At 46.8% G+C, this 11,721-nt stretch overlaps 1 protein-coding gene across 1 annotated transcript in view; it reads right to left on the bottom strand.

Annotated features, from left to right (window-relative positions):
* Positions 1-228: 228 nt before the first annotated feature.
* The window catches only part of tncb (tenascin Cb), a 48,866-nt gene continuing 37,373 nt past the window's right edge, over positions 229-11,721 (bottom strand). Inside the window, exons 13-23 of the mRNA XM_023840736.2 lie at positions 10,075-10,197; positions 9,114-9,257; positions 6,431-6,550; positions 5,747-5,890; positions 5,169-5,299; positions 4,516-4,648; positions 3,948-4,099; positions 3,408-3,504; positions 2,746-2,907; positions 2,394-2,557; positions 229-2,218 (exon numbers count right to left, since the gene is read on the bottom strand). Coding sequence (XP_023696504.2) covers positions 2,108-2,218; positions 2,394-2,557; positions 2,746-2,907; positions 3,408-3,504; positions 3,948-4,099; positions 4,516-4,648; positions 5,169-5,299; positions 5,747-5,890; positions 6,431-6,550; positions 9,114-9,257; positions 10,075-10,197 — 1,481 coding nt within the window. The 3' untranslated portion in view covers positions 229-2,107. The remainder of the gene's footprint in view (positions 2,219-2,393; positions 2,558-2,745; positions 2,908-3,407; positions 3,505-3,947; positions 4,100-4,515; positions 4,649-5,168; positions 5,300-5,746; positions 5,891-6,430; positions 6,551-9,113; positions 9,258-10,074; positions 10,198-11,721) is intronic.

Below are 11,721 nucleotides of genomic sequence, written 5' to 3'. Positions count from 1 at the left end.
TTTTTAGTGTTTTGTTTAATTCTATGTGTACTAAGAGCAAACATGCTGCACCAATTTCTTTGTATGCATGCATAATTGGTTAATAAAAACTTCTAATATATACTCAAATTTTGCTAATTAAGCGAGAAAATAAATGTTTGCTTTTATCTGTCAATTTCTAATACAGAAAAAAATGCACATTTTAGTAGCTGTATAGGGTCAGAGGGTAAGTCAAAGATGCAGACGGCATTTTTTAACAAAGTTTGTTTTATTGTAATGTGGGTTACAGAAAATGCCTGTTTTTCACTGTTAAAAAGGAAAAATGGAACAAATAAAACACAGAAACAAAAACTGCCCTGTAACTAAATTTACACAGATTTTCAATAGAGTCAGTGGATTAAGCTAGTGGCAATGCCTGTATATAAACAGATGCCTGTATAAGAGCGTAAAGCTCTTTCTTTGTTCCGTCTAAGCCTGTATCTTCTTGCCAAAGGCGGAAATGTATACAGCTGTCATTCATATGTTTTTATTAAGGATTTTACCATCTGAAAACATCTCAGGTTATGACATTAGGAGAAGTGGCCCTTTTTTTTTGCACATTCAGCATAACCCCCCTAACCGCTGTTTTTGTGTACATTGTATAAAGCATCTTGAAAAAGAAGTCCCATGTTAGATTTTGTTGAATACAACAAGAAATATATATATTTTTTTTTTCTGTGCCCTGAAGCCAATACCTTGAAAGTGAAGGACAGTAATTGCAAAGCGATGTAAACTTGAATTCTCTTTGCAGTTTAGTGTGGAATAAGAAGAAACAGTAGGTCAGATAACAGCGGGCGGTCACTCAGTACTTCTTTTAGCCCCAGTTCCGCCCGACAGCCTCCTGACGCGCCGCTCTCACAGCAGCGCCTAGGGGCTGCACGCCATCTTTTGTCTTACATTTCCATGGAGGTGGGAGGTAGGGCTGAGGTCGCACAGACGGATGCAGATGAGAACTCAGTACCGCCCTCCCGGAGGGTTAACAATGTGTGATGAAGAAACAAACTGGAACACGCTTTGGCTTCAGTCCAGTTTTCTTTTTCTTTTTTTTAGTAAGTTAAGAGGGAGAACAAAATAGACGACTGACATGACGAGATGACTGGCATGACGAGATGACTGGCATGATGAGATGACTGACATGATGGGATGACTGGCATGACGTGATGACTGGCATTACGTGATGACTGGCACAGCCAGGATGGGGCTAATTCTTCGACAACATCACAACAAGCACCACTGGATTACAGAAAACACCAAACTGTTTTTTTCTCTTTTTTCATAAATTTAAAAAACACCAACCCTGAAGCATTTACACCCCACTCTCAATTCATTTGGAAAAAATCTTTTGTTGTGGGTTTTTTCCACGTGCATTTATGAATGAAAATACTCTGACAGGACAAGACTCACATGAAACAAGAGAGCTGTGTGGCAGCTGTGACTTCTGTGTCATGATTAGTCAATTGGGTTTTGTCAAAGGTCTTGTCGCACAATTTGGATTGATTAATTCTGGACTTCAGCACTGAGGCTAAACCAAGTTCGACGCATTCAGCCAATCGAGTTAGCAGGAATATTAAAAATGACATGCCGTCAAATCCAGAGGTGGTTAGTCCAGGTCCAAAGAGTCCAGACCAAGATTTCATTTCAACCAAGTAGTTGAGTACTCTGTGACTGTAACTCTTTATACTCAGCGGGTTGGTTGAAATAAAATTTTGGTTTGAACTTTTACTTTCCGGACCTGAATTGCCCACTTCCGGTCAAATCAGAAGTGTCTGTTATACCTCACAATTGATTTATAAATGTTTTTGGGATAGGATGAGGGTTCACGGTGCATCATGTGATATTAGCAAAGTTGTATTTTCTCATAATGTGTCTCTCTGAGGGAACCCAGCCTACTCAAGTGGGAACGAGATATGCTGCTTGAATCGGCATTTTCAGGCAGTCGCCTGATTGGAGGGATGACAGTGGAGGTGGGCGGGGCTTTTTGCAGTGGCTTTGGTAACCCTGGGTGGGGAGGAGTGTAGACTGAGCATAGGCAGAGGTGAGCAGACGGGCTATGGAGGAGGAGACGGAGCATCAGGGCGTCAGCGGCCTTTTACGATCTTTTCCTCCTTCCCTCTAAGTTCCTAAAGTTGGATGGCCTGATCTTCATTTCAGCGAACTCGATCGAGTGCTCGTGGCCTTTCCAGTGGAACCAGTTGACACCCTGAGAGAAAGCATATGTTGAGATTTTAGGTGTGGCGTCCCCCCTTGTCAGGAAGCCCTCATTGTGGCCCACATCCCAGAGACACTCGTCCTTTCATGACCACTAGAAGCTTCAACAAGATCGCCCTCCCTAGACAGAGCGAGGTCCCGGTCAGAGCCAAGGCAGTAACACTCACCTTGCTGTGACTGTCGTCCCCGTACCGTCCCATGATGTTGACGCGGTGGCAGTTCTTGTACCAGAAGGCGCCCTTGTATGACAGGGCGCAGTTGGTCACGGCAATGTCATTGTCAAAGTCGTAGGTGGAGAAGGGGCGACCCTGGTGGTAGGTCATTGAGTCACCTGGGGGGGGGGGGGGGGGGGGATCAGCACCAGGTCAAAGTCATGAAAAGCTCTATAGTAAAGATACTATGGATTTTTACTGTAAGTTATTAAAATCGGGCCAAGGGACACCTATAGGTTAGAGGGCAGCCATGACAGCCTCTCCTCTCCCGACCTTAGCCATTAGTACAGAGAAAGGGCCACCCTACCAGCAGTGCCACTGTAGCCACCCACGTGTAGCTTGTAACGGCTGCGGAGATCGGAGACGCTGAAGCGGTCGTACTGGGCGTAGGCGTTCTCTCCCTTGTCGCGGAGGTCCACGCGCAGCTCGTACTGGCTGGCAGATGTGATCTTGTGCAGATTCTCTAGACCTGGGTAAAGAAAGCAGAAGAGATTCTGCCACCCACATTCCGTGACTGCTTCATTTATTTTTATATATATATATATATATATATATATATATATATATATATATATATATATATATAAAAATAAAAGTATAATCGGGAGTTTCACAAAGTTTATATAAGATTATAGGGACACAAGATCACAGACAATCAGAGGCTGCATCTGGGGGCATAAGCCAATCAGAACGATATCTGGGGATACAAGCCAATCAGAGTCTCTATTTCAGGATGTAAGCCAATCAAAGTCCATATCTGGAGACATAAGCCAGTTACAACCCATATCTTACGACATAAGTCAATCAGAGCCCATATTCGGGGACATAAACCCATCAGAGCCCATATTTGAGGCCACCAGCCAATCCAAGTCTTTGAAGTTCACACCACACACCTGAAAATGGCCACGTTCTATGTTATCAAGGCATGATGATAACACTATCAAGGTAACAAATCACATGAAAACATACCAAGCCAGAATTCATCATTCATGTCTCCGAAGCCTATGGTGTAGTTCTTCCAGTTCCGGAAGAATTCTAGGTTTCCACTCTGGCGCCTGACAAACACCTACAAAGATGTGAAAAATGGATAAGATCATGTGGCCAGATTATATGGGTAAAGGGAAGAATGAGGATGCAGGAGAACATGGGTTATTAAAGGGTTGTCTTTAAGGAAGAAACGTAAGCCATGCTAATGTGGTAAATATTTCTGTCTTCAGTGAGGCACGTTTGACATTTCAATTTGCAAAGCACTTAATCTCTATGTTCCTTACAACAGAGTAGGAGCGAGTTTGACATTGGGGGTAGGGGACACACGTTAATAATTTAAATGCAATGGTCAGGTTTTTGGGGGGATGAATGAAGCCAGATTAAATATTGGGGGGTACATGCTTCCCCCTGCAGCCCAGGGTCCTAAGCCCCTGGTTCCTTATCAGGACAAGAAAAAGCACTGGTGGATTCTCACTGAGCCATGGGTGAGCACATGTGCACAGGGGTTAGCGTGTCACTCACAATCCAGCCGCCCCCGTCAGTTGTCATGTCGCAGACAACGCGCAATGCTTGTTCCTCCTTCCCACCCAGATAGATGGTGTACAAGCCAGAGGTGGTGTCTCCATTCAGGAGGGCTTGGGAACAGTCCCTAGGATGCCTGTACAGTATACCAGCTACACACAAACACAATAACAACAAGCAGTTACAGTCCCGGTACAGTATGCCAGCTACACACGCAATTACAATGTAAGGTAATGTGTCACTTAATCACAGTTTGTCTGCTGTTACTGGAAGAAGGGGAGACCTACATTCCACAAACTCTTCACACAACACCAGGAGGCAAAATCCCAAGCCCCAGCCCTGGAGGTGTGAGGCTGCTACCCACTGCGCCTCCCCACTGCGCCTCCCCACTGCGCCTCCCCACTGAGCCTCCCCACTGCGCCATCAACAATTACATGTTGTAGTTAATCTTAATTACCTGGCAGATTCATTCATGCAATTACACCATACATGGTACTGTAAAGAGCTGAAGTGGCCTAGGTGTGTTGGCTGTGAAGGTCAGAGGGCAGAGGTCAGCAGAGAGCCTTACTGGTGGTGAAGGTGGTGGTAACATGGCGACTCCGCTTGGGTCCGGCCAGGGCCTGCAGCCGCACCTTGTACTCAGTGGAGGCGCTGAGTGACGTCATGATGTAGGAGGTCGCCGTGGGACTCAGCACCACCTCCTGGACAGTGACACAGACCCTACATGTGACATCATGCTCGACTGGTCCAAGTGAAACGGCGTGGTGACCCCTCTCGGTGACGACTCGGAAGATGTTAAAACGACAGCACTACAACAGAGGCAGGCACGCTAAATTGCCCAAACAAGGTGTGTTGTGGTTAGGGGGCTGTGCCTGAACGTCACCAGTTCAAATCCCAGTATCAGCAGAGTGACTTTGCTGCTGGGCCACAGATCGAGGCCCTTAACCCCCATTTGTTCCAGGGACTGTCTGACCCCTGCTTTCACAAAATATTATGTGACTAAACAGCTCTGTGTCTCCAATGTAAAGAAAAGAGGGAGATAACAAAGAATGTATACAGATGCAAACACGCAAATTAATTTGATGGGTTTTTTTTGTTTATAAGCTGACATCATGAAGAATGGAGCATTTTTATTTCTTGAGATATTTTCCTCCCCGGATTTGCAGGTGTGCTGAGAACCTTCCCCCCTCCCAATGCCTTGCTGTTCCGCCCTCCCCATACCCTGATGATGCCGTCAGCAGACTCGAAGCTCAGGATGTAGCCGGTGATGTCAGCGCGGGGGGCTCTCCAGCTCAGCACGGCACTCTCTGTCTGGATGTTGTTTGCTTCCAGGTCCTGGGGAGCATCCACATCTAGGGTGGGAGACGAAGACGGACAGGAGACACTGGTTAGAGTACAGCCCCCGCGATGGATCTGATCCGGTTACCTGCTGCCCCCTTGGGTTTCGCTGCTAAGAACTTTGCTTGATCATGGGGTGTGTAGGAGGCTGGGTTTGAGTTTGGGTTATGCAGGAATCTTAGCTGATTTCTAAGTGCTGTACGTACTTATCATTTCCTCTGGTGCTATGACAGTTTTGTTTGATTCTGGGTCTTATTGGAACCCGTGTTTGGTTCTGGGTCTTATAGGAACCTGTGTTTGATTCTGGGTCTTATAGGGACCTGTGTTTGGTTCTGGGTCTTATAGGAACCTGTGTTTGATTGTGGGTTTTACAGGAATCTGTGTCTGGTTCTGGGTCATATAGGAACCTGTCTGTGTCCTGGCAGATTCTGCATTTGCCTCTGGTCCGGCAGGAAGCTCACCCGTGGTGAATTCTGTGGTCGTGGCAGCACTCTTGTGAGCATCTCTGTAGGCATACACCTTGACGGTGTAGTGTGTGGCAGGGTTTAGAGAGGTCATCTCATACTCCACCACATTCCCGGACACACGATCCATCACTGGAGAAACTGCAGAGAGCAGCCATCTGTTAATGACCTTACACCAAACTTCTACTGTGCCCCCCTGTGGCACAAAACAGATACTACATTTTTTAGAACAATAACACACCTCCAGTAAACTTTTTAAAAGTGTTACTGTACAGCAGCCATCCATGTCTAACTAAGTATATATCCATTGTGATCCTGGACAGGGCTGGGTGGGGGGGGTCCCTGGAGTCTGTAGCTGGCAGCATTGGGCAGCAGTACACCCCAGATGGGAGGCCAGTGCCATACAGACTATAATATAATATAATATAATATAATATAATATAATATATAATAACTACCCACCTCTGAATTTAGACAGCAGAATGATCTACCTTATAGCCCAACATTTGCTGGTTCCAGTACTATGAGCATTTCAGTGGTATGCTGATGATCCCTTGAATACGTAGCTTTGGTTTGTAATTCCAGCACATCAGTAATAAGATTCAAAGATAGGTTGAATGTATCAAGAATGGACCAATAACTTAGAGAAAGGTCATGGCTTGTGCGGTACGCGTCCCATACCTGTGTCAGCGCTGTAGGTGATGACGTAGCCGTCAACGTTGGCGACCGCTGGCTGCCACAGCAGCAGGGCCTCGGTGTCGGTGACGTTGGTGGCGGTGAGTCCGCTGGGCTTGTCCAGAGCTGGGGGAAGCAAACCCTGGGGCATGAGCTCCAGACCTTCTGGGCGTGTCGTTATACTAAACTCACTCACTCAAGCTGACTTTGTCGCCGCTATGTACGAACAAACCAGAAGTGTTTGTTGTCCGGTGCCAAACATGAAGTGCAGGATAAAGATTCGCAAGGGCACACAAGATTAAGAGAGCACACTGTGCAAGACTTATCAAGATAATTAGATAGATAGATGGATGGATGGATGGATGGATGGATGATACTTTATTAATCTCGAAGGAAATTTAGGAAAAATAGATCATAGATTATATCAGAGTACCATGTGCAAAAAAATGGCTGCTGTGCTCAGAAACTGGTATGTCAGCTACAATGTACAAGATCCACTGATGTGGAATAGAGTGATGACTGGATTAGTGTGCAGAGAAAAAAAGTGCAGTGTAAATTAAACCAACAGTGTAATTTGACTGTGGAGGTAAAATGTCAAAGTGCACCGTTGTAGCACATGTGTAAACCATGTGAAGCACAATATTGCACTGTTGTAGCACACGTGTAAACCATGTGTAGCACAATATGCTTTAAGTAAAGAACAAATGGCTCCAGTTTTTTAAAGGAAGAAGGATGTGAAATCAGCTTTGTGGAATATGCTCCGAAACTTCCCATAAAGATCTGGTGACTGGGCCGACCATGAAAGGTAGGGTCACCGTAAACCCTCTTTTTCTCGGACCTGTCCTCATTTCTGGGACCTAAAAATGGTTGAAGTGTCTGGGATTTTGCTTTTGTTCCGTGTTGACACTATCCCCCCGTGCATATTTGAATTTCTTTGATGCCTCTCTTTGCAGCCTGGCCCCTGCTCTGCTTTTTTTCAGTGCAAAGTATGGTCACCCTAATGTGAGGTAACTTCATCACGGAATTCACCACTGGATTTGTGTGGCAGCATTCCGCGGCAGGATGTGGAAATCACGCAGGAGCCGTTTGCAGCTCACACCCGGCCCACCTGATGGGGTAAAATGGCCTCATATCTGTTGGCTGTTACACAAGGCCGGCCAACCTAACTGACATCATGCATTGATGGCATCCTTTGCATTCCACCAAAAGTAGTCACTCCCCCCCCCCTCCTCCCGAAGAAGGAAAAGGGGCAAAGGGTGACTTATCAGGCCATATTATTATTTTCCACAAAGTCTTCGCCTTGGGTACAAACAGCTTATGAAGGCTGATAAACCCCAGTGCCGCTTACACTCGTAGCTGGACGTTCACTCAGCCCGGCTTATGAAGGCTGATAAACCCCAGTGCCGCTTACACTCGTAGCTGGACGTTCACTCAGCCCGGCTTATGAAGGCTGATAAACCCCAGTGCCGCTTACACTCGTAGCTGGACGTTCACTCAGCCCGGCTTATGAAGGCTGATAAACCCCAGTGCCGCTTACACTCGTAGCTGGACGTTCACTCAGCCCGGCTTATGCCTAGTTGACTCGTCGACAGCCACATGTTCACAATGTGCTGGTTGCCTCATATGTGCATCGCATCTGCTAAATATGTCAAATGTAACTATAAATCATAAATTCCAGCTTTTTGAAGCTCACAACATACAGTTTTTTCTGGGCCTGGGTCACAGACACATTGAATCATTTAGTAGTTTTGCGACTAACACCCATGGTGTCCGTTTGGGTGTGGAGGGCAGGATCATGTACCTAGCAGGACTGTGGGGGTACCGTGTGTGTTTGGGGGTGGGGGGGTTTGGGGCTGATTTGCTCCCTACCATAGTTGAACCCAAACCTACGGCCTTGACCAAAACACCTGCAAATGGGACACAGACTCTTTGGGTCTCTTAGTTGCCTTCCGTTGCTCTGACACCTCATTTGTCACAATGCTCACAGCCAGACAGTGCTCACAGGCAGACAGTGCTCACAGGCAGACAGTGCTCACAGCCAGTCAGTGCTCACAGGCAGACAGTGCTCACAGGCAGACAGTGCTCACAGGCAGACAGTGCTCACAGCCAGTCAGTGCTCACAGGCAGACAGTGCTCACAGGCAGACAGTGCTCACAGCCAGTCAGTGCTCACAGGCAGACAGTGCTCACAGGCAGACAGTGCTCACAGCCAGTCAGTGCTCACAGGCAGACAGTGCTCACAGGCAGACAGTGCTCACAGGCAGACAGTGCTCACAGGCAGACAGTGCTCACAGCCAGTCAGTGCTCACAGGCAGACAGTGCTCACAGGCAGACAGTGCTCACAGCCAGTCAGTGCTCACAGGCAGACAGTGCTCACAGCCAGACAGTGCTCACAGCCAGTCAGTGCTCACAGGCAGACAGTGCTCACAGGCAGACAGTGCTCACAGCCAGTCAGTGCTCACAGGCAGACAGTGCTCACAGGCAGACAGTGCTCACAGCCAGTCAGTGCTCACAGGCAGACAGTGCTCACAGCCAGTCAGTGCTCACAGGCAGACAGTGCTCACAGCCAGACACACACACTTCTGATGGGCATCAAAACACGACTCACCTTAGTAATTGTGAATTTCTGCATTTTTATATGGTGACATTTTGTCCAGCCTCCCTATGAATGTGGGGAATGAAGGACTCACCTGTGGTGACGAAGTCGGTCCCTGGCTGGCTCTCCTCCTGACCCTTCACAGCGATAACTGTCACCTGGTAGGTCACACCGGGCGTCAGACTGGCCAGGACAGTATGGGACTCTGTGCCATCAACTGTCACCGCCTTTCGACTTCCTGTGGGAGGGTACAGGCACAGGTAAGCCCCCGTCAACTGACCTGAGCTCTCAGCCTATGACACATATGAGGTAGCCATGTCTGCAAAGGATGGTGATTAGCTGTGGCAATGTAAAGCTTACAATGGCAATGAAATAATTGTCTATTTTTTTTTTCTAAAAGCAAAAATATGCTCTGAAACATTGACAAAATTGTGTGTTTCTTTCCTTTTCCTCTTCCTTCATTAACGGACCAGCAAACTAATGCCTCCAATTTGCTCTTCTCTGAAAGCAGATGATTTTTAAGAATGGGCACTATATTTCCTCACCACTAGATGGCAGCATTAGCCACGTGGAGGGGGACTGTAAAGATAAATTGAGGACAATCTCAAGGAAATGAACGAGACAACACAGATAGATGGAATGTCCTCATGGTTTCTGATGAAGATAGATACATTCATGTGCGTTTCCTTGCCATATTCCAAGTGGTCTGAAATTTAAACCAGTATAGTTTTAAGGGGATTTGTAGTTAATCTATGTGATCGTTTGCAGTACTGGAAAACCACTGAGGCTGCCCTGTTTGTGCCTTGACTTCCCATGGAAAATGCTGCTGGGACAAAGCAGCAGGCCGAACCACACTAAAGCTTTGGGCTTTTAGTGCAGACAGGACATCCAAACCGAGGACCACACCGGCCTGCTGTACACGTGGACCTTCACTGAAGCGTCTTTCGACTGCATTTCCCTGTGAATCTCCCTGGGAAGGGGGGGCTCCCATGGGAGGGGGGGCTCCCATGGGGGGGGAGCTCCCACGGGGCTCTCGGTCGGTTTCAGATGCTCACCTCCCTGGGCCGGAACGTAGGTGACCTGGAATCTGTCCACACGGGTGCGAGGCGCAGTCCAGTGTACGGTGGCTGAGGTGTCGGTGACGTCCGAGAAGCGGATGCCCTTAGGGGTGCCGAGACCTGTAGCGTGGTGACAAGCCACCGAAAACAAGAAAACAACAAACACATAGGAAATTATGACCTGAGCGAATGAAATGAGCCCGAGAGCCTTGGAAGAGCTCCGGCTCATTGTGTCTCCTGCCAGGAGGCATCGGTCCATGTGTTAGCAGACCAAATTAAAAACTAACAACCCGAAACACCTTCAGCTGTCCAGGGCGGAAGGCTTTGCAGCACAATCTGCTGCGAATCACAGCGAGGGCAGTGGCTGTGCAGTTTGGACCCAAACTAGATGCATAAAGATTCTACATCCCTGAAGAGTAAACATAAAAAATAAGAAACATGACAAGACTCGGGATAGAATGAATGTGATAAACAAACAGAATTACTGTCACAGAATTACTGTCACAGAATTACTGTCACAGAATTACTGTCACTGGTCTTCCTAGATCAATGAGTGGAAGGTAAAAAATCCAGCAGGAACTGGTGCATCAAATAAACTGCTTTGGGAGGTTTCGGCACCACAAAGGGGATATACGGTCTCCCAGAGCAACCAGATCGAAAACTGTAGCAAAGTGTGTGCCTGAAACTCTGACTGAGCAGCCGATAAGACACGATTTTGGTGGTGGGAACGACAGATCGTCAGATGGGGCTGAAAGCTGAAAAGAGAAAATTAACGACACAGGTCTGGCTTTCACCCGACACCCCAACATTAGATAGAGGTTGACGGTTTATGTCAACAAAAACACAAAATGGTTATCAGGCTGAAATATGTGGACATCTACCTCATGCATCCCTCAAACTTCAACTTTAACACTATAAATTAAACGGAATAGTTTCAGTTAATCTGGCTATCTGTCTATTCATTCTCCATAAGCACTTAAGAAGTACAGGGCTGAGGTGATCCTGGACAAACTGGAACAGATCCGTTGACATAAAAGACACATACAAAGTCAATGAGACTGAACAATGTTAGGAATACAGCTGCCTATGAAACACTCTTTCTATGCTTTGTTGACATTTGAAATATCTATGCTGCACTCCCTCTCTGGCTATTTGCACATCATTTTCTGTTCACCATCTATTTATTTCATATTTATTGTCATTTTTTATATTGCTGTCTTGTCTTGCACTGTCTCGTCTCTCATTGCACTGCTGTTTGTCCTGTATTGCACAGCAATCTGTCCTGTATCACATTGCTGTCTGTCTTATATTGCACTGCTCTTTGTCCTATTGTTGCACTGCTGTCTGTCCTGCACTGCACTGCTGTTTGTCCTATTGTGGCACTAATGTTTGCCCTGTATCACACTGTAGTGTGTCCTGTACTGCACTGCTATCTGTCCTATATTACAGTGCAGTGTGTCCTATTGTTGCACTACTGTCTGTCCTGCACTGCACTGCTCTTTGTCCTATTGTTGCACTGCTGTCTGTCCTGCACTGCACTGCTGATTGTTCTATTGTGGCACTAATGTTTGCCCTGTATCACACTGTAGTGTGTCCTGTACTGCACTGCTATCTGTCCTATATTACAGTGCAGTGTGTCCTATT

This window comes from Paramormyrops kingsleyae, chromosome 2 (genome assembly GCF_048594095.1).
Source record: "Paramormyrops kingsleyae isolate MSU_618 chromosome 2, PKINGS_0.4, whole genome shotgun sequence".
Lineage (NCBI taxonomy): Eukaryota > Metazoa > Chordata > Actinopteri > Osteoglossiformes > Mormyridae > Paramormyrops > Paramormyrops kingsleyae.
The sequence above is the reverse complement of the archived record's forward strand: the minus strand, read 5'-3'. Positions and strand labels throughout refer to the sequence as shown.